Raw genomic sequence first — 19,308 nt, forward strand, 5'->3', positions numbered from 1 at the left:
GGGGGGGGGAGGAACAATGCAAAGGTATCGAGAGGTGGCAGGCGAAACAAAAACACATGAGTAAAGATTATACAGAGAATCGAATATAGCAAATAGTAATGGTACCTGAGAAACATGCGAAATGGGGGATTAAATGCATATCATGTCAAGTCCAATTCCTGTCAGAGAAGAAATGCTGAATTAAAAGAGAGATAAGGAGAGAAGGAAGAATGACTGGGTCCGATTGAACGCAGTTGGCGTAAGTTGAATGTAAGGATGAAAGCCTTCAACGTGGGTTGATACAAGGCGACACGTTAATGCATTGCTCGTTTCCAAAATTTCCAGCCCTCTCTCTTTTCCTGTGTGCCCACACCGACAAGACGCTCGATGCCTTCGGGGCCATCTGCATTTTCGAACTTCTGCTGGTCGATCTCCTCCCCACCTTCTTCGTCGGTTCCATTGCGGACCACGGCGGGCCAAAGAACACCGACACCATCTCCTCCCAGAGTGGTTTCGTACTTCGCGAATCCTTCTTTGTCCAGGTTTTCTTCCAATTGGCGTACAGCACTTGGGTCGGCATCCGGACGTAAGAGGGTAATCGCACATCCTCCTCCACCAGCACCGGTGAGTTTCGTCCAACCAATGTTCGCAAAATCTACAAGCTCACGAATCCGCTCGAGTCGAGGGTGAGAGACTCCTAGCGAGACTAACAAGCCATGGTTGATGCGGATGAGCGCTCCAATGCGCTCGAGCGTATCCTTGGAAATGCCTGACGAATCTGTTTCCCGAATGAGCTCCTGTGCGGAAGCGTTCACCTTCTCGATGGTATCGAGGATCGCCTCCGTCACTAGCGGTTGTTCTTCTTTCAGCTGGCCAACCTTGGCTACTTCAACCGCCGTGGAACGGGATTGTCGAGTGTCCACGAGCAGTAGAGGCAACTCGGGGAAATTGGGGAGTGAGCTAACGGCCGGTGGCTTGGAATAATCGCCTCTTCTGAAGATCACGGCCTTGCCGCCAGCGGCTACCGTGTTATCTACCCCGCTAGGATTGCCATGAATGCACATCTCGCCGACGAATGCCCATCGGTTGATGCGCTCGATCTGCACCTCCGCCTCGTCGGGCGGTTGGTCGGGGTGCGGTCCAGCTAGAGTACGAATCTGAAGAAGGAGTGCAGCACTGATACAGACGCATATACTGGCACTGCTGCCCAACCCCGCGCCGGTTGGGATCGTCGACCGAAGGGTATAAATCGCTCCAGGGTGCTGCGGGGAACCCAACGCGCAGAATAGGTAGAGGAATGCAGTCGCAGCACCACGCTGATGTTTCCGCTTATCTTCAGGTAGGTCTGGGGAGATGCGCTCCACGAGAGGCAAGATCGCATCGAGAAGTTCGGGGTCAATTGAGGTGACCAGGTCATAATAGTACTTCTTCTTCGTTGGTTGGTGAAACAAGTCCCATGGCAGCTCGTCGATGCTCCAGGTATGATTCAAGCCAATATCTCTGAAGTTTAAGGTGATGGTGCGTTGCGATTTGGTCAGGGTTGTGACAAGGAGGTAGGATCGTAAGGAGATGGCCGCAGCCATGGCGGCTTTACCGTGCACGACAGCATGCTCACCAAAGACAATGACCTTGCCGGGCGCGGACACCATGAAGGCGGGCGCCATTGGAGAAGAAGCCTTTCGAGCCATAGCTGGTCTATGAACACCGTTGGTGACAGATTTTGTGCTCGGCGGACTACTGCTGAAGGAGGGAGCGGTTGAGGTGTCGTCGGAGGTGTCTACGCTATCGTCGCTGGCGACCGAGGATTTTGAGCGGGTGGGTAGGGATTGTTCCGAGATTAAGTGTGACATAGTAGGGCGCTGACGATTCTTGGGAGCTTTAACACTGCCGTTCTTTCGGCGTCCACGGCCGTTGTGCATTACGACCTCCGAGCGCGTCAGGGGGAGGGTAAGCAGGGAAGGAAATCAGTTGAACAGGACTTGATGAATTGAGGGATATTCAGCCGAGACAGGGGAATTTTTCATGCAGGAAATCCAAGCGCATGACGATACGAGGCACCATGCAACAAGACGAAGAATGAAAAAGAAAAGAAAACAAGCAAAAGCAACAACAGAACAGGTGACCACCGTGTGTGAATGTCACGGACAGCGTACACTGCCTGAGGCCCGTAGTACGAGGCCTCCATTTATTTTCTGCGGGTCGACCCAATGGGGCTCATTTCCACTTTCGATACTTGCCCCTTCTGTTCTCCCCTTAAAAAAGGCCCTCTTCCACTCCATTTGCCAATCATATCTTGGGTAATTGTCAGTCATTACCAAACCAGGATCCATCCAAGTTTTTCCTCCTTCCATACTAGCTTTGCGAGAAATAAACCTCTTCTGGTTCTAGTTCTGGTTGTAGTTCTAGTTCTGGACCACAATTGACCGGGGATATCCGTATTATTACACACAGCATACACACCCTCTCCCTGTTCAATTGGCCAAGGGTCATTTCAGTAGAGATCTCATACAGTGCAATTGAATATAACACTTTACAAGGAGTACTATGACATTCATGGAATACGGAGTAAGATCCCCGCGTACTTGTGCACCGAGAGTGTCTAGAATCCGAGATCGATCTCAAGCTTCCGGCCCAACCTTGCCGTGGCTATTTTAGTGGGTCTTTTTTAAAAAGGAATTTAAATGGCCGAAGGAAAATATGTTGCCTCTTATGGCATACGGTATATGCAGCTACACAACAAAGAGTACTACTCCTCCTCCTTAGTATCTCTCCAAAGATTTACACTCAAAACAATTGTGATTCGCTTGTTCCGATTTCAAAATCCCTACTAACGTCTAATCGTTTATCATTGTCAAGACGACAAAAAGACCCTATCTTTCTAAGACCCACTCACGGTTTACAAGCGACAAAGGCGCACGAGCCAAGACTGGTGTAGGGTGCTGGTAGGTATGGGTATTTATGGTATCAATCCTGTCTCTGGAACTCTCTGTATGTTTAGTGTTTCTGAAGCTCTCGGAGATGCACAAGCTGCGTTGCATTCGTTGGCTTTCTTTATCACTCAGGGACATGGTGAGAAGTATACGGGATTGCCTAGGATTTTTTTCTTTCGGGTGCTTGTAGTACATTTATACAATGAAAGCGTGTTTCAAGTACTCCATATGTATAATAACTATGCATTCTCTTCGAGAAAAGAGCCGCTGTAATCCCATTGGACATGATCAGCCGGGGTCGGAGAGCATGGTACATGACACAGCTTGAACAACGAATCCGCCCTCTACTTGTCGAGCCCTTTGATATTCGAGGGCCATAACAATATATACTCCATGCTTATCAATCTATACTCGTGTATCACATATCTGTACAGGCCAGAGTAGTGAGATCTATTGCGATCATAGCATCGTTACAGGTTCATTGTCACCGTCATGCTGTTGCTATGTACCAGCAAACACGGGGGCAACCCTTGCCATAAGACGTCCAAGTCACTCAGATAAGATTCACTCGCCGCCTCACCTTGTGCGGTGCCTTCCATGGGAGATGGCAGCGTTGTAAAGATGACGGCAGTTTCATTGCTATGCTCTGCCATCAACTCATTCAATATCAGGTGTTGCGCTCGGCTAGGAAGATCATTAAAGGACAAAGGCACAGACGCCCGCCGGGGGTACCCGGACGCAGTGCCAGACCCCACCGATGATGACCGACGCGTATAAATGGATTCACGCCTGTTTGAAGCCCGAGGAGGGGGCGAGCTTGGTGCGAACATGATCGAGGGTCCCGCACCTTCATCGGTGTTGACTTTAGCTTCAGGAATCGGCGACGAACTGAATCGATTGCTGGACGCCGAACGGCTCATAGGTGGTCGGGCTCCACTTGCTTGGCTCTTAGGAGAGGTAGCAGGGGCAACTATGGATGGAACGCCGTGGTTTGCAGTATCGGGGGATGCAAGGCCCTTGTTGTTCGTACCATCCTCTCTATCGTCGACATAGGGCTCCAACTCGCTGTCGCTTGAAGAACTGTCGCTTGAGTCGTAGTCAACGAAGCTATCTAGTAAGCGATGTGTTTGCATGCCCAGATTCACACCACCAATCCCTTTGAAGCTGGAAATAGAACGCCGACGCCTGGTTGATTCAATGAACTTCTTTAGCCCACCAGCCAATTGGGCCGGAGCCTTTTGTACAGTGTCATGACTAGAAGCGCCATGCCAACTGGAAACCCTACCCAGCTCGCCTCCAAGGTCGTCCGACTTGGGTTGGTTGTGGGATACTCTGCGAAATTTTTCAATGTCCTGCCACCAGCCTTCCTCTTTCAAGGTAGTTTGCACCCTGTCCTGCATATCTCTAACCGCCGGCGACCTGTCACCATTCACAATAATGCGATAACTTTTTACGTCGCCACATGCGAGCCAGAAAACCAAAACTTCCGCCTCGATTCTCAGCTTTTCAAGGAGCGCATGAACCCGTCCTCGCTCATCATCAACATCCGTTTCGTACTCAACGAACACTGCTACCCGTAGTTTGTACGTCTTCTTCCAGGAAGGTACGGTGTTCAGGATACATCCCAACTGGAGGATGAGGGTATATGTATCAAAGTTGGTGGTAAGAACATTCTTCTTGCTTTCGCTGTCAGCCCCAAGTTCTGCTGACATTTGAATAGGCCAGAGATCGATGTATTTTTTCTGGTGCTGTCCAGACGTAGGCAGCTCAAGGTTCTCGAACCCCTTTGCCACAGCAACATTGATGCGGAGCTTGAAGAGAAGATCCTCCAATATTGTCACGTAGTTGGCGCAGCTCATTTGCGGCCGAGAAACATCATCCACTCCAGACTCAGGGGCCACGTCACGTCTATCATTCGAGTCTTTTCTGGGTTGTATTGTCTCAACCAACGACTGGCCATTGCGAAACTGATCAATGACAACTATGTTTGGCCGCATTCCCCCAAGACCAGAATTTAACACGATGTTACGAATACCCCATTCTGCAGAGGGAGAAACTGCAATATTGACAAAAGCTTTCACTTTTGAATTCTCAACGAACTTCGTCCAGGTAGTTTGCTGGCGGCGAGCTTCGGGCACCGCGGAAGAGAAATCATCAGTCACAATAACGTGGCCCAGTACGAATAAGGCGCCTTTTTTTAATGAGTTGCAAAAGGAGACCATCTTGTATTGGTCATCGAGATTGGTCACAAACAGCAGAATCTGGGGCCTCCAGAATTTAACATGTTCTTGTCGAAGGCGAAGTAGATATTTGCGCACTTGATGATATATAAGGCTTTGACTCACATCGCCCCACGGCTTGGGAGGGGAAGTATAATGAATCAGCAAAAATAGTAGGATTAAGATACCGACGCAGCCTGTGGCATAGACACCATCCACAAAGAACATGGTAGCTCCACAAACTAACGCCCCTGCTGCAGCTGTCTGCCAATTAAAGTAGTGAAAAGAGGGCCGAAAATTAGGAGCAGATCCAATCTTGAGAAGAAAACAAGCGAGGTTCATCACCAGGAATGTCATGAGATATGTCATTGTGACAAAGGATGCTATTTGGTTAATGTCAAAGAGCATTGTCAATTGGGCAACAACGAAAGTTACAATGATAGCGTGGACCGGTTCGTCGTTTTTCTTGGTGCCCTTGCTAAATATTTTCAGGCCAGGGAGCAAATTGTCTCGTGCAATTGCCTGTAAAAGCTTCGCAGAACCGATCACGCCCATCAATGCTGAGAAGAAAGTTGTCGCGAACTCTCCTAGGAGAATGACAATTCCCGATGCATTTGTCTGATACGTTTTAGTCAAATGTTGGCAGTCGAGTTTGCATCTTTAAACATACCATTTGGATGATATCGCTATTCTTGTATAGCGATTCCCTTGTTATAGAGGCAGCCATCGCAACTATTACAAGCGTATAGGTGACAAATGTCAAAGCCAGCCCCGAGAGTGTACCCCTTGGGATCGAATGACTAGGGTTCTTCAGATCTCCCGACATGCTGGCCCCACTATTCACGTCATGAGCCTACGTCCATCATAAATTGATAATACACTTACGCGAATATACCGCCAGTAGCAGGAAACAATATTCCAAAGAGGTCCTGGAAGTTTTCTTTTCCGTGGATCTGGCTGCCGGCAGCACCCTTGGTGAGCCTGGGTTTAAGATTCTCCAGCAGTGTTTGAAGGCGCACGCCAGTGAATGTCACATGGAGCTTGGGAATACTAAAGGGCTTCATAAAGATCGCCGATGCCGGTATGCTAAAGGTAGCAACCAACAGAATGACGAGCAGGCCGTTGCTTGCTCTAGAAAAAATGGAACTCCCAGCTAGGCAGATCCCAGTGCAGATAAGCAGAATGATAGTACCCCAGAGATACTGCCACCAGAAGCCTTCTTCAAGGAAATTGGATAAAGTGCCAGACTCTGTTCCGAAGTTTTGCGTAAAACAGTCAACAAGACCAACTGCGTTCATACCGGTATTCAACACATAGCCCAAGTAGAACACTATACCGATGGAACCGCCAAACTCTGGTCCCAGCGATCGAGAGATTAGATAGTAGGCACCCCCTCCTTTAACAGTTCCGTTGGTTGCAATGGCAGAAAGAGACATAGTGGTCACCAAATTAATGGTGTATGAAACAGCGAGCAAGCCTTCAGACCACGTTTAGTTACCATTCGAAGCTACACGGACAGGGTATTTCAAATTACCTAACATCCCTAGCAGACCGGCTTGCCCAAGGATAAATCCGAAGCGAAGGAACATCAGTATGCTCAGGACGTTCAAAGTGGTCGGTACAAAGACTCCCGAGAAAGTTCCGAGCTTTGCAGCACTATCGGAAGCCCGATAATTTTGGCCATCTCGTTCTTTTTGGTCCAAGCTAGAGTCTCGGAGAGGCCCTGTAGGAAGGTCCACGGGTAGGTGTGATCTGTTCGAGGTACCTTGCGGACCATCATTGTCGGGTTTGTCCCACCAGTGGGATATACTACCAAAGAAATTCGAGGGCAACGAGTGGCGCTGACGCTCTGTTGTATGGAAAGAGGAGTTCAATGGCTCATACGGGCGAAGTGAAAGCGCATTTCTCCAATTGAGGAATCTGCTGTTCTCCTCGGGAGATGCAGTTGGGGACTCGCTTGGAGCCAATCTAGAGACATCCTCTTGAGCAGTTCGTGTTGAGAAGTTGGGCCTTCTCCGAGACATCGAGTCCGAGGTGCCCTCGTCTCGGCTGTGCGTCATCGGATACGTCCAACTTCTTCTCGCAAGAGAATACTCGGTACTTTCATACAATAATGCAAGTGGGGACAGAATGTCACTACAATAAACAGTGAAGCCTCGATAAGGACTGGCAGAATGCGCAACCCCAGCAGAGTTAAACGTGGGAGAAAACGACTAAAACACTGTAAGAAATCGCGTGCTTCAGAAAAGAAGAGAAAACACGATACCTCTTATAGTACCTACTAGATCGAGAAGGTTTTTGTGGCAGTGGTCGCCACTACTAGTAGTAAAATGCAGTAAAAAAGCATGGGTCTATGGCTGGCCATGATCTCATCTGCCGAGCTAGACAAACAGTGCAAACCCCACCGCCGGTCCGGTCCAGTGACTGCCATTGTCATCGACTCAAGGGAAAGCTGAAGCTTCCTTCGTCTCTCTCAATTTGTTTGTGTTGCTACTAGTAGGTGGCTGGGCGAATAGTGATTTCCAAATATTTTTTTTTCCTTTCCTTTCTTTTTTATTATTTCTTTCTCTTCGCTTGTTTACGAAGAGAACACAACATACAGTAGATTGATTCTACTTTGTCCTGGTCTACTGTAAACCAGCTCTTTCTTAAGTTTATCCTGCAAGTACATACGGCTCGCTATAACCCTTTGCGTCTTGCAACGCTAGGTAGAGGGCGTCAATATAGCAAAGCCTCATTATCAAACTAAGGAAACTTTAAGCTCTTCTGTGTTGCTTTATAGTTCAATATCAAGTCATGGCTTCACCCACACATCCAGACAATGGGGAGGGTTCCTCATCTCAACCTCGTCAGTCAACACCGCTCTCGACGAGCGCATTGCGCCCTGGCTCTCCCTCAGCGGATGCTTCATCAAGGCAAATTTCGATTGCGCGGCTAGCGTCTCCAGTACCTTCTCCATCTAGCTCATATCCCCATGCAACCAGACAATTGCCGGTACCGATCCAACCAGCGACAGGCACAGGTGAGGATATCCGGAAAGTGGATAATCTATCGTCTCTACCAGGCCCTGGGCAATCCATGATCGCATCTGCCCTCCAAGAAAGCCTCGGTCGCTCACCTCCGAGGCTTGGGACACCGCCAAGACGCACTGCTTCCCCTGCCTTGCAGCAGGCTCAGCCAATCAGGTCCAACTATGGTTCATTTGACAATAAGCCCGGGTGGGAAGGCTCAGAATATTCAGCAGGGCCGTATGAAGATCCGGAAGTCGTCAAAAGGCACTTAGTACTACCGCAAAACACTGTCGAGGGCCGAGATGATGCTGCTTCTGGGGATGCTGCAAATGACGAGGAATTCTCCAGCTTGCAGCTTCAAGGAGGCGACATTACAAGGCAGGTTTACAGGTGGGCAGAAGGTGCAGAGGCAGGAAGTCCTTCGAGATTCAATCGGAGTAAGAGTTTCAGCATAAATCGACCCACACCACAAGATGAGACGATGAACATCAACAGCATTCGCATACCAGGAGGATTCCGCAGAGACTATATCCGGAGAACTGTAGCCTCAAACCTTCCAGGAAGCCCTGATGGCCCGGGACCACAACCTCCTCTGCCTCAACCTCAGCTCCCAACCAGCAGCTTCCTAGAATTTTTGACTCTTTTCGGCCACTTCGCGGGAGAGGAGCTAGAAGAGGATGACGAAGTGCTGGGGCCCGATGAGTACTTCTCTGATGCCTGGGAAGAGGATGGCAGAGAGCCGGGAGAAAGATCGGCCCTCCTTCGTCCTGAGACCCCTGGAAGAAGAAAACGGAAGCCGCGCGGAGGCACTGGAACCAACACTAGGACTGGGGCAGCTCTACTTCTGCTCAAGTCTTTCGTTGGTACAGGGGTCTTGTTCCTTCCAAGAGCTTTCCTTAATGGCGGTATGCTTTTTAGTAGTCTGGTATTGCTTGGTGTGTCACTTCTCAGCTTCTATGCTTTCATACTTCTTGTCAACACCCGGCTGAAAATCGATGGCTCGTTTGGTGATATCGGTGGCATCCTTTATGGAAAACATATGCGACGCATTATCCTTGGTTCTATAGTCTTGAGTCAATTGGGATTCGTGTCTGCATACATTGTGTTCACTGCTGAGAATTTGCAGGCTTTTGTCCTTGCTGTCAGCAACTGCAAGTCCTTCATTGACATCAAATTTATGGTCTTGATACAGCTGGTCATCTTCTTACCTCTTTCGTTGATTCGCGATATCAGCAAGCTTGGCTTTACGGCTCTAATTGCAGATGTTTTCATCCTGCTTGGCCTGATCTACCTGTACTACTATGATATCCTGACTATCTCTGCACAAGGCGGTGTTTCGGATATCATATCCTTCAATCCATCCACATGGACGCTTTTCATCGGGACGGCTATTTTCACTTACGAGGGTATTGGTCTCATCATCCCAATCCAAGAGTCGATGAAGCGTCCTCAGCAATTCCCCGGTGTTCTTGCTGGGGTGATGGTCATTATCACGATTATTTTCCTCTCTGCTGGTGCGCTGAGCTATGCTGCGTACGGATCTTCAACGAAAACGGTGGTTATTCTCAACCTTCCTCAGGACGACAAGTTCGTGAATGGTGTCCAATTCCTCTATTCGCTTGCGATTCTGCTGAGCACACCCCTGCAGCTCTTCCCAGCCATCCGAATCATGGAGAATGAGCTCTTCACACGCAGCGGCAAGTATAACCCCAGGATCAAATGGCAGAAGAACTGTTTCCGCTTCTTCCTTGTCATGATTTGTGCTTTTGTTGGGTGGGGCGGAGCAGACGATCTTGACAAATTTGTCTCACTTGTCGGTAGCTTTGCCTGCGTCCCACTTATTTACGTATACCCGGTATTTGCCCCCAGATTTCACTTGCTTAATGGTGACACATAACGCTAACTTAGTCTATTGTAGCCTCTGTTGCATCTGAGAGCCTGTGCGCATTCAAGAAAACAGCAGATCGCTGACATTGCCCTTACCATCTTTGGCGTAATAAGTTGCCTCTATACGACTTCACTGACTCTAGCAAACTGGGTCGGAGGAGGAGCTCCCCAATCACCTGGATACTGCGACTCAAAGTCTGGTTAACAGATTCTCCGTCGCTTTGAACATCTATAACGTTTGGTCGTCTCAGAGTAGGCGTCCTCTTGAACATGAATGACTGATGCTATGTTATAAGACTTGCTTTGTTTGAACAGCAAGACTGAATTTCGGGACACTATCCTGATATCTTGTCCTAGCCTTGCTTTTATCTAATGTCCTAGATGGAATTCCCCGTGGTTAAATTGGTGTACACTGTGAATACCCATCCTACTTGCCATTGCTATGTACCAAATTGTTTCAAATATACCGCACAGACAAGAATGATACGAAAGAAACAGCATGATTTTTTCCCCTTCAATTCATTGAGATTTCACCTGAAATTGTTATATACAAAACAGTAGAGACAGCAGAGGCCAAAAGACGCCCTTAACCCTCGCCATGCAAGCTGCACTATACCACAGCGCAATGCTACGAAAACATGCTAGAAACAAGGCCAGTAGCCTCAAGGCCCTTTTGCCAATGCCGGCCCATCAAAATAATCAGGTGAAGGGCCAACTACCCATTAGTCGGCCCAAGCCGCACGCAATCCATTCTTCTACCCAAAGAAAACCAGTGTTAAATGAGGCCAGCCTCTTGCATCCGATCCGATCTGTATTCCACAAATCGCCATCCATTGGCCACTTGTCTCTTATGAGGTCTAAATCTACTACTGATTGAAAACGGGCACCCATTTTTCTCAGCCACACGGCAGGTAAAGCAAGGTTTGGATCGTTTATGCGCCAGCCTCGGGGGCCTGCGAGCCCTTCGCAGCGGCTTCAGCGGCGAGCTTAGCTTCACGGCCTCCCCAGCTATTACATTACGTTAGCCTCTTCAGTCCCCTTCCGTCACAGGTTCTAAGTATCAAGGGCAACATACTTCCAGTAGTTGAGGTAGCGGTACCCTTGAGTACATTGGGCGGAGAAGTTAATGGCGTGGCAAGCGAAGAGGAGGTAGTTCTTAGGGGAGACGGCGAGGGCGTAGCGCATGAAGGTTCCCGAGTAGACAACAAGGGCGCCGGTCATCTGGCCGGAGATGCTATTGGTTGGGTTAATTATGTATTTCTTGTCATAGTCTTGCATGATGAGGGTAATAAAGCTGCGCCGGGTAGAAGAACGGGATGAAAAGGTGGTCGCGCGTACATTTCAGGGTCCTTTTGGGTGTCCATCACAGCAGCAACAGGGATACCGAAGTTGGAGACGGGGCCCCAGAAATCTGGTAAGATAGGCTACATTAGACATTGCTCTTTCATTTGAGAATGATTTCAGTGACGCCATGATAAGGACCAAGGGCAACCATAGCAAGAGCCCATGGATCATTATCCCTTTCTGTATTACGGATGCAAGACTTGATACAGGCCGATCTCGGTCGAGAAGGGAACCATGGCATGGATTGGGATTGCACTTACGTGTAGAGCAGACATAGTCCAGAACCTTGTTGGAACGGATCTTTGCGTTGATTGCCTTGATTGCAGCGGCCATCTTGACTGGAGATGGGGTAGGGAAAGGGAGTGGAGAGTGATCAGGAACAGGAAGACAGTAACTGAACTTGCTCGGCGTCACCGACTGCGGAATCATTGCCGGGCGGAGTTACCCGGACCTAGTCACGTGAGACAATTGCCGGGGTCATCAATATCAGTTCGATTACGGAGCATTGGCCTACGATTGGACGAACAAGAAATTCATGGAAATGACCGTGTATGATTCGCAGGGGGAATAAGTACTAAGCGTTTAAACCTATGTAACATTACTTCTGTTGGTCCTCGACTTTTTTTTTGAAGGTCGACCTTTGCTATTACTCGGGCATTCCCTGCATCCGCACACGCCGCAACGCCTTTGCCTGGTAAAACTCGGTGTGCTATGCCTAATCATCGAACAGGTATATGAATAGGATGCGTATTTCTTATCCCAACACTAGTAGGCCGCCATGTTTCACTCGGGGTCGGAATATTGTAAGCGATTGTGCCGCTCGACATGCGAGCTTCACCGTCCTCCAAATCCTGGTGGAGGGAATCCACGTCCCTGGCCCGGAGGCTGGAATCCTGGAGGGGGTTGGAAACCGGCCGCTGCACAATACCAATTAGCCTATGACGTATGACGTATGAACCAAGTCAGTCACTTACGAGGTCCGCCCTGAGGCGCAAATCCTGGGGGAGGAGCGAAACCAGCTAAGTGAAAGTCAGTAACCTGCCTACTTACAAAGCATATCTCAGCGCCAATAAAACTTACGAGGTCCTCCCGGAGGCGCTCCACGGCCAGCGAATCCCGGTGGCGGCGCTCCTGGAAAACCACCAGGAGGGAAACCAGGGAAGCCGCCAGGAGGTGGGGGTCCTCCAACACCGGCAGCAGGGCCTCCAAGTCCGACAGGTAGACCACGTCCAGCGGGTTTGCTGATTCCAGGACCGGCGGCGAGAGTGGCTGCGGCAGCAGCAGCGCCTGGGGCGCTTGTTCCAAGTCGTGCAGAGGGGTCTGCGGGAGGAGGTCCATCAACAGAACAAGAGACGACGTGGGTACCGCGCACAATCGTAAGACCGAGGGTTCGCTTCTCTTCCGATTCCACGAGGGGAGCGTTAGCCGGTCCAGGAGCTGGCTTGGACTTCCGCTTGACGCGGCGGAATTCTTCTGTATCGGCGAGGACGAGGTTCATGTGCTAAAGTGTCACTGTTAATGAAAAGGTTCAATCAAGGCAGATGATAATTGAGAGTCAATGTACCTTATCAAATGCGAGCATTTGTCCGGTCATCTGTCGGCCATCGTTAAGGGTAACTCTCATCCGATAGTTGATCTACAGGACATTAGACTTCAGCGGGCGGATGGTAAAAGAAGCGCATTGTGACTTACGAGGTTTTGCTACCAATTCAAACAAGTTAGCCAATACCATTCTTGAGGTACTTTAAGAAAAGGTCTGGACCGCAACAAAAGATTAATCAAATCAAACTTACCATCTTGCCCTGCTTGTTGGCAGCCATTTTGCCTGAAAGATGCGCACGAATGCGGCTTAATATATGAACCAAAGAATATGTGTGAAGTAGTAGAAGAAAGCTCCTACTGAACGTTCACTTTGAGCTTGCGCGCCCGTCAAGAAAGTGGAGGACTTGCTGGCACGAGCTCACCCGCTCAAACTTCCTGAAGCTCTGCGGGTGTCGTGACTTAGACGCGGCTCTGCGGTTTAGCGCCAGCCGACCGTGCCAAGACGCTAAGGGCTTCTCGCTTCCCACTCTGCCCGCACATTCCCTTTTACTCACTTTTCGATCTTCCCTCCGAATCTTCTAATCACACGAGTCGACCATACACGCCAAAGTAGTCGCCATGGTATGTTCCATTTCACCAAATCAACTACTCTAATCGCCGGAGAATTTTTTTTTCTAACGTTTTATCGCCATGCAGTCGGACGGAAAGGACAAGAGCGCGAACCCCATGCGCGAGCTGCGCATCCAGAAGCTCGTGCTTAACATCAGTGTCGGAGAGTCTGGTGACAGACTTACCCGTGCTGCTAAGGTGCTCGAGCAGCTGAGCGGTCAGACTCCTGTCTACAGTAAGGGCGCCTCGATCCGAAGTTTTTTTGATTTTACCATGGAGGATATGGAAAACAGTACGATATATTTCGAATGGAATGGCTGATGGGAGTTTTTTTCCGTGATTCATAGGCAAGGCCCGCTACACTGTCCGTACCTTCGGTATCCGTCGTAACGAAAAGATCGCCGTCCACGTCACCGTCCGTGGCCCCAAGGCCGAGGAGATCCTTGAGCGTGGTCTTAAGGTCAAGGAGTACGAGCTCCGCAAGAGGAACTTCTCCGAGACCGGCAACTTCGGCTTCGGTATCAACGAGCACATCGATCTTGGTATCAAGTACGACCCTGGTATTGGTATCTACGGCATGGACTTCTACTGCTGCATGTGAGTATAACCAGGAACGGTCAGCAAAGGTCAAAAACTCACACATGGATCAGGACCCGCCCTGGTGAGCGTGTCGCTAAGCGTCGCCGCTGCAAGGCCCGTGTCGGTGCTCCTCACCGCATCAACCAGGCCGAGACCATCAAGTGGTTCAAGAACCGCTTCGACGGAATTGTCCGGTAAATGTTTCATTTCTGGTCTTTGGGGGAGCCAGGGGGTTGCGTTTATGATGAATCAATAAAAACAGGCAGAAAAAATGCCGTTCTGCTTTGAAATACTTGTTTCTACCACGGCATGAGGATAGGCGTGTTAGGAATCCAAATTCTCAAGTTCAAAAAAACGCATCCACTTTTCACAATGAAGGCTTCACAAAGGGTGATGTATCCGCATAACCATTGATGAAAAGATTTGCATGATGCTTGCCCCATCACACTCAGTGTGATAATGGTGGCTATTTGGCCGTTGGATCTCTTTTCAGAGTCCAAGAACATGTCCTTCTCACTGTCCCCTGTGGCAGTGTGCTCCTCTGCTCTTAGGCCAACATGGATGGTACGGAAACAGCCCGGCTCCATGCTCGCCTTGAGAGTATGCCGTAAATCAGCTCGTTGTAAACTCTTCCTGTAGTCAAGAAAGATATCAACTATGTGGGTCATGATCAAGAGCATATCGTAGATTGTGGGCCCATCTCGAAACGCCGTTAATCATATGGGATCACTAGTGTTTCCATTGGGGTAGTCCCATATTAAATTGCGAAGTCTGCAAGTATAACCCTGGGCTACGTTTCATGCTGGCTACTTGACTAGTGACGTGAGGACAGTCGGACCGCCATTTCTTAAAAGTCTTGTAACCAAACTAAGACGTGGTAAACGAACTCTAAAGCTATCAATTTATGGAGCATCTCCCTATATTGATCCACTTCAATTAACACGATATGCTTGTATACGATCGAATAAATACAAGATCAAGCAAAAAAACTCTTCGGCATATAGTCATATAAACGTTCAACATAATAAATTCCCATCCAGTTAATCATTCTGCCTTGCTCCATAGCGTGAAGTCGATATTGGCTTATTTAGAACCACGAGTATACCCTTCCCACCACTTCGAAAAGAAACCGCCCTGTTGCGCCTGGTCATTGTAACTCGCCCGGCGTGCGGCCGAAGCAGGATCCGTGGAGTTCCGCTTCTGGTTCGTCAGACTTTCGAAGAGGGACGAACCCTGACTAGACCGTCTCCTGTTTGGAGCAGTTGGGGGGCTGTTAGAGCCGGAAGACATGTTAGACGAGACAGATTCCTGGATTTTAAGGACAGTCAGCCTCAGAGTCAAGACAATATATAGATGCGAGAGAGTTCGATGAAAGTCTGAGCAGACGTACACGTCTGTTATCTGTGACACTTGCTGCTTCGGCGGCAGAAGGCCGTCGAGCCATGTATGGCTGGGGAGGGCCGCCTGTCACCCAGACATTGTGGTGCTCATAGCGATCACCCACGTTGCCGTGCCAATGGCGAGGAGACTGAGGGTTGTTCTGCTGGTTGTTCATGTTGCTTGTTTCAAGACTTCAGTGACTTCTTATATCTATGCATATATTAGCTGCTGTTCTCGTTAAATACGTGATGCGATGTTTGTGTTAATAGACGAATGAATTGTAAGAAAGTATGTAGATGATTAAGAAGTCAAGTATTTCAATTATCAAGGCAAAAGGATGACGAATGATGTATTAGATGCTGTTCCAAGAGTCCCAGACGTCATCCTTTGGGTTCGGTGCCGGAAAAAGAAAAGTCACTGTGTGCCAACAAATGCGAGTATCAAAACACAAGATGGAACATTTCATAAGTTCAGCAAACTTACCAAGTCGATAAGATTGATAGATAAACGGATGGAGGATGTTCAAACCAATGTATGTATCTGAAGAGGAACGAGCCACCACCGGACACGCGACCGTAATATATGGCACGATACCGGGGTGGCCCAGAGAGAGAGGGGTAAGGGAAAGGGCCACTCCAGGCATGAAACAAAGTCTGGATGAATGATACATCATCCCAGGAGTATGTTCCCTACTATAGTGCTGGCAGGGGGCAAATACCCCCGGTGATCCAATCATTATTCATGGAGGCCTCGTAACTGCCTGGGGTCTTTGGGAGCTCTAGATGAACCAAAGACGTTGATGATTCATCATTATTGGCGCGGGAATAGAGGCGTCCAGATCCACTTAGGCCAAACGGTTCAATTAATCTGGTTGTGATCAATCAGCGTAGACTGATGTATAATTCAATGGGAACATTGGACGATCATTGATGGCGGCTTGACGTCAGGTGAGCTTGCCAAATGCGGGGATCGCAGCAAATGAAACTTTGAATTCCCAAGGTTGAAGGCCACATAATACTCGACTGGGGTCCAATAGTTAGCTGTTATATTCGGTGGGTTAATCACAGTTAGACTGACCTTCCCATGGATTTCGCCAGATGAACTTTTGATAATGTCAGCAATAGTGCTTGTTGGTTCGCATCGTCAAGGGCTATATTAAGTTACTATCAGATTAGGGCTTGGGGTAAAATGGCTGATAAGATGTAGATCCTCGTACATAGCGTGTGACTTGAGTTCCGCTCTCTCCAGAGACATCATCGACTTTAATGATCTTCCTGCGCGGAATGATCTCGGAATCATGCGACTGATCCAATAGGACTGATATTGTGTCTATTGGTTGACGACCTCCGTGGGGAAGGCATCGCTGCCTCGGACATTCACCGGGATCCAGATGTAGCGCCGAAGCGGAACGAGACGACCGGACATACTCTATAGTTTCTCCCCCAAGCCCATACAACCTCCAAACCTTCTCTCTCTTTAGTTTTCTCCTCATCTATCATATCTATTCCTCCCACAGGGTGCCTTTGCCGACCCGATCGGCTCTCAACTATGAGTTGCTCTAGCCTTCTCCAACAGCCCCACCTGCTTTATCTACTCGGCTATCAAACCTGTTATCGGCGCCATGTTTGGGGTCATTGCGCCGGGAGACTTTCACCAGTTGCATGGACTCGGTAGCTATATAACACGGCAATAGCATCTAGTCAGGAGTCTTTCTTCGTGTAAAACTGGTCTACCAGATATCAATTGGTTCCTTACAAGTTCTAACCCGAGTCGGGGTACGCAAGTCGACGTGTCTGAAAAATAAAACATTTGAGCCGCGCATTCCAGCACTTACACATCATGGAACCCTTGCGGAATCCTTACTTAAAATCCCTCGAACACCGGGGATTTATACAGGGTGTTACCCTCACAGATAGGACTACCAATGCCCCCTGGTGTCATTACTTCGGAGGTCTCCGCTACGCCTTGCCCCCGACTGAACGATGGCGGAAAGCGCAGAGATTACCACCATCGTATTCCTATGGTAGCAAAGACCGCCCGGCGCAATGTGCTGGAGCAACTGGCGTCTGCCCTCAGCCTAGCTTCCCGGGCCTTTCCCTCAGCGATGGTTGGAGTGAGGATTGCTTTCAATGCAATGTTTGGGTTCCCTCTGGTGAACCACCCAAGGATGGTATGTCGTCTCAGCTCATAACCTCCTCCTCCCAGGAGAGAAGAGAATAGAGCAAAACTAATAGTAGCTTTGTTTTTCTACAGGATGGCCAGTCCTCGTCTTTATCCGTAAGTTTCCTTGGACGAATGCCTCATCGCAAAGGCTAATCAAAGTCATGTAACAGACGGAGGCTTCCTGCAATTCGGAACCCCTAATTCTTTCTCCGCCGGCGCTCTACTAGGTGAGGCAGCATTTGATGCTATCATTGTTATGCCAGCATACCGTCTGGGCGTCTTTGGCTTCCTGTACTCCTCAGAGCTCGAGAACGATGCCGCCACGGTCAGTGAGCCAGTCGGAAACCAAGGATTCTGGGACCAACGTTTAGCCCTCGAATGGACAAGAGACAACATAGCCCTCTTCGGAGGCAATCCCTCCCAAATCACCATATCGGGATATTCAGCCGGTAAGCAACCTTCCAATCTCCTCCGAATATACAAATGAACTATATATCCTAACTCATGACCCGGCAAAAAGGTGCCTACTCCGTCTTCTACCAATTATCCTACGATATCCACCTTCCAGAAGAGCAATCAATCATCAAACAAGCCTGCATCTGGTCCAACAGTCCAGTAGCCCAACCCAAGGCCCCATCATCCGCCCAAACCCAATTCAACGAGCTCCTCTCCGCCCTCAACATCCCCCACACGCTCCCCTGGACCGATAAGCTCGCCCGACTCCGCTCTGTCCCAAGCTCCAAGCTCCTCTCCACAGCAACAAGCCTCGAAATCAACCAATTCCGTCCCACGACAGACTCCCTCTTCATCCAGCCTACCATCTTCCAATCCCTCGACAACGGCAACATCGGCCGCCGTATCGCCGCCCGCAACATTCGCATCATGCTCGGCGAATGTCGCGACGAAGGTGCCCTCTACGCCACCTGGTACCCGCCCCAGAACGACCATTCATCGCTCTACAAGCGTCTCCTAGCAGATTACTCGGCTCCCCTTGTCGATACGCTGATGAAACTATACTACCCAGACAGCAAATTGCCCTCCGGATGTCGGGACTGGAGTTGCGATGCGTTCGGTCGTATCTATGCTGATATGCAGGTGTATCAGATGCAGCGGGGACTCGTGCATTCTCTCGTGCTGGGTGGTGCTGCCCATCTCCTGTATCGTTACCGCATTGAGTACCGACTGAAATGTGCGGATGAGACTATTCCTCCGGAATGGGGCGTCACGCATGCTACGGATCAGTATATCTGGTGGTGGGGGAATGGGTCTGTTCTCCAGGCTGATGAGAAGTCGATCATTAAGAATGCGTTTATCGATCCATTGACTAAGTTTGTTCATGGTGAATCGAGTATTGGTTGGGGCACGAAGAGCTACCGGGAGATGAGGAAGCTAAAACCTGATGGATCGGTGGAGATTTGGCAGGATGGTCTCTGGGATGAGGCAATGCGAGTGTGGAAGGCCTTGAGGGCGATTGGTGAACAGGGTAATGGTCCTATTGCCAAACTTTGAATTTCAAAGTACTATCATGTTAGGTATATATAGAGTGGGGGCTAAGGATGTGTCTGAATCTAGATCCTCACGAGGCTACACTCAATTCGAGGTAGCATGTATATACGTCGCGATTGAAATAAGATGAAATCATTAAGTCACTCAATTCAGATATGG

At 49.2% G+C, this 19,308-nt stretch overlaps 8 protein-coding genes across 8 annotated transcripts; 3 read left to right on the forward strand and 5 right to left on the reverse strand.

The window, feature by feature from the left end:
• erg12 (mevalonate kinase) lies at nucleotides 1–2,139 on the reverse strand. Its single transcript, XM_032056413.1, has one exon. The coding sequence runs from the start codon at nucleotides 1,896–1,898 to the stop codon at nucleotides 294–296; it is 1,605 nt and encodes a 534-aa protein (XP_031906915.1). The 5' UTR covers nucleotides 1,899–2,139; the 3' UTR covers nucleotides 1–293.
• Nucleotides 2,140–2,752: 613 nt separating this feature from the next.
• BDV38DRAFT_266036 (putative cation chloride cotransporter) lies at nucleotides 2,753–7,443 on the reverse strand. The gene is made up of 4 exons (XM_032056414.1): nucleotides 6,663–7,443; nucleotides 6,014–6,605; nucleotides 5,799–5,964; nucleotides 2,753–5,746 (listed from the first exon to the last, which is right to left on the reverse strand). Exons 1-4 carry the CDS (start codon nucleotides 7,186–7,188, stop codon nucleotides 3,380–3,382), a joined length of 3,651 nt encoding a protein of 1,216 aa, XP_031906916.1. The 5' UTR covers nucleotides 7,189–7,443; the 3' UTR covers nucleotides 2,753–3,379.
• A 481-nt stretch (nucleotides 7,444–7,924) lies between these two features.
• Nucleotides 7,925–10,231, forward strand: BDV38DRAFT_276436 (putative amino acid transporter; the record flags this gene model as incomplete). Its single annotated transcript, XM_032058215.1, has 2 exons — nucleotides 7,925–9,994; nucleotides 10,058–10,231. 2 exons carry the CDS (start codon nucleotides 7,925–7,927, stop codon nucleotides 10,229–10,231), a joined length of 2,244 nt encoding a protein of 747 aa, XP_031906917.1.
• Nucleotides 10,232–10,958: 727 nt separating this feature from the next.
• BDV38DRAFT_276437 (pyruvate transporter MPC1) lies at nucleotides 10,959–11,703 on the reverse strand (the record flags this gene model as incomplete). Its single annotated transcript, XM_032058216.1, has 4 exons — nucleotides 10,959–11,034; nucleotides 11,102–11,260; nucleotides 11,365–11,437; nucleotides 11,631–11,703. 4 exons carry the CDS (start codon nucleotides 11,701–11,703, stop codon nucleotides 10,959–10,961), a joined length of 381 nt encoding a protein of 126 aa, XP_031906918.1.
• A 561-nt stretch (nucleotides 11,704–12,264) lies between these two features.
• BDV38DRAFT_266044 (small nuclear ribonucleoprotein-associated protein) lies at nucleotides 12,265–13,475 on the reverse strand. The gene is made up of 5 exons (XM_032056415.1): nucleotides 13,164–13,475; nucleotides 13,063–13,071; nucleotides 12,935–13,006; nucleotides 12,345–12,871; nucleotides 12,265–12,287 (listed from the first exon to the last, which is right to left on the reverse strand). The coding sequence occupies exons 1-4, from the start codon at nucleotides 13,188–13,190 to the stop codon at nucleotides 12,431–12,433; spliced, it is 549 nt and encodes a 182-aa protein (XP_031906919.1). The 5' UTR covers nucleotides 13,191–13,475; the 3' UTR covers nucleotides 12,265–12,287; nucleotides 12,345–12,430.
• Nucleotides 13,182–14,861, forward strand: BDV38DRAFT_42416 (60S ribosomal protein uL5). Its single transcript, XM_032063326.1, has 4 exons — nucleotides 13,182–13,533; nucleotides 13,609–13,756; nucleotides 13,869–14,118; nucleotides 14,172–14,861. The coding sequence occupies exons 1-4, from the start codon at nucleotides 13,531–13,533 to the stop codon at nucleotides 14,296–14,298; spliced, it is 528 nt and encodes a 175-aa protein (XP_031906920.1). The 5' UTR covers nucleotides 13,182–13,530; the 3' UTR covers nucleotides 14,299–14,861.
• A 120-nt stretch (nucleotides 14,862–14,981) lies between these two features.
• BDV38DRAFT_42399 (uncharacterized protein) lies at nucleotides 14,982–16,289 on the reverse strand. Its single transcript, XM_032063325.1, has 3 exons — nucleotides 15,964–16,289; nucleotides 15,491–15,690; nucleotides 14,982–15,408 (listed from the first exon to the last, which is right to left on the reverse strand). Exons 2-3 carry the CDS (start codon nucleotides 15,653–15,655, stop codon nucleotides 15,184–15,186), a joined length of 390 nt encoding a protein of 129 aa, XP_031906921.1. The 5' UTR covers nucleotides 15,656–15,690; nucleotides 15,964–16,289; the 3' UTR covers nucleotides 14,982–15,183.
• Nucleotides 16,290–17,146: 857 nt separating this feature from the next.
• Nucleotides 17,147–19,293, forward strand: BDV38DRAFT_42593 (putative carboxylesterase). Its single transcript, XM_032063327.1, has 4 exons — nucleotides 17,147–17,650; nucleotides 17,734–17,757; nucleotides 17,814–18,092; nucleotides 18,164–19,293. Exons 1-4 carry the CDS (start codon nucleotides 17,320–17,322, stop codon nucleotides 19,150–19,152), a joined length of 1,623 nt encoding a protein of 540 aa, XP_031906922.1. The 5' UTR covers nucleotides 17,147–17,319; the 3' UTR covers nucleotides 19,153–19,293.
• The last annotated feature ends 15 nt before the right edge of the window (nucleotides 19,294–19,308 follow it).

This window comes from Aspergillus pseudotamarii (genome assembly GCF_009193445.1).
Source record: "Aspergillus pseudotamarii strain CBS 117625 unplaced genomic scaffold BDV38scaffold_141, whole genome shotgun sequence".
In the NCBI taxonomy this organism is placed as follows: Eukaryota; Fungi; Ascomycota; class Eurotiomycetes; order Eurotiales; family Aspergillaceae; genus Aspergillus; species Aspergillus pseudotamarii.

Bases quoted from the DNA above. Each gene is read 5' to 3' on its own strand.
- erg12 (XM_032056413.1), bottom strand. From the start codon at position 1,898: ATGCACAACGGCCGTGGACGCCGAAAGAACGGCAGTGTTAAAGCTCCC.
- BDV38DRAFT_266036 (XM_032056414.1), bottom strand. From the start codon at position 7,188: ATGACGCACAGCCGAGACGAGGGCACCTCGGACTCGATGTCTCGGAGA. The intron at 5,965-6,013 runs GTAAGTGTATTA...TGACGTGAATAG, and splicing joins GCTACTGGCGGTATATTCGC to TGGGGCCAGCATGTCGGGAG. The intron at 5,747-5,798 runs GTATGTTTAAAG...AAAACGTATCAG, and splicing joins ATAGCGATATCATCCAAATG to ACAAATGCATCGGGAATTGT.
- BDV38DRAFT_266044 (XM_032056415.1), bottom strand. From the start codon at position 13,190: ATGGCTGCCAACAAGCAGGGCAAGATG. The intron at 12,872-12,934 runs GTACATTGACTC...GTGACACTTTAG, and splicing joins AAATGCTCGCATTTGATAAG to CACATGAACCTCGTCCTCGC.
- BDV38DRAFT_42416 (XM_032063326.1), top strand. The intron at 13,757-13,868 runs GTAAGGGCGCCT...CGTGATTCATAG, and splicing joins CGGTCAGACTCCTGTCTACA to GCAAGGCCCGCTACACTGTC. The intron at 14,119-14,171 runs GTGAGTATAACC...CACATGGATCAG, and splicing joins ATGGACTTCTACTGCTGCAT to GACCCGCCCTGGTGAGCGTG.
- BDV38DRAFT_42399 (XM_032063325.1), bottom strand. From the start codon at position 15,655: ATGAACAACCAGCAGAACAACCCTCAGTCTCCTCGCCATTGGCACGGC. The intron at 15,409-15,490 runs GTACGTCTGCTC...CTTAAAATCCAG, and splicing joins GTGTCACAGATAACAGACGT to GAATCTGTCTCGTCTAACAT.
- BDV38DRAFT_42593 (XM_032063327.1), top strand. From the start codon at position 17,320: ATGGAACCCTTGCGGAATCCTTACTTAAAATCCCTCGAACACCGGGGA. The intron at 17,651-17,733 runs GTATGTCGTCTC...GTTTTTCTACAG, and splicing joins TGGTGAACCACCCAAGGATG to GATGGCCAGTCCTCGTCTTT. The intron at 17,758-17,813 runs GTAAGTTTCCTT...GTCATGTAACAG, and splicing joins GCCAGTCCTCGTCTTTATCC to ACGGAGGCTTCCTGCAATTC.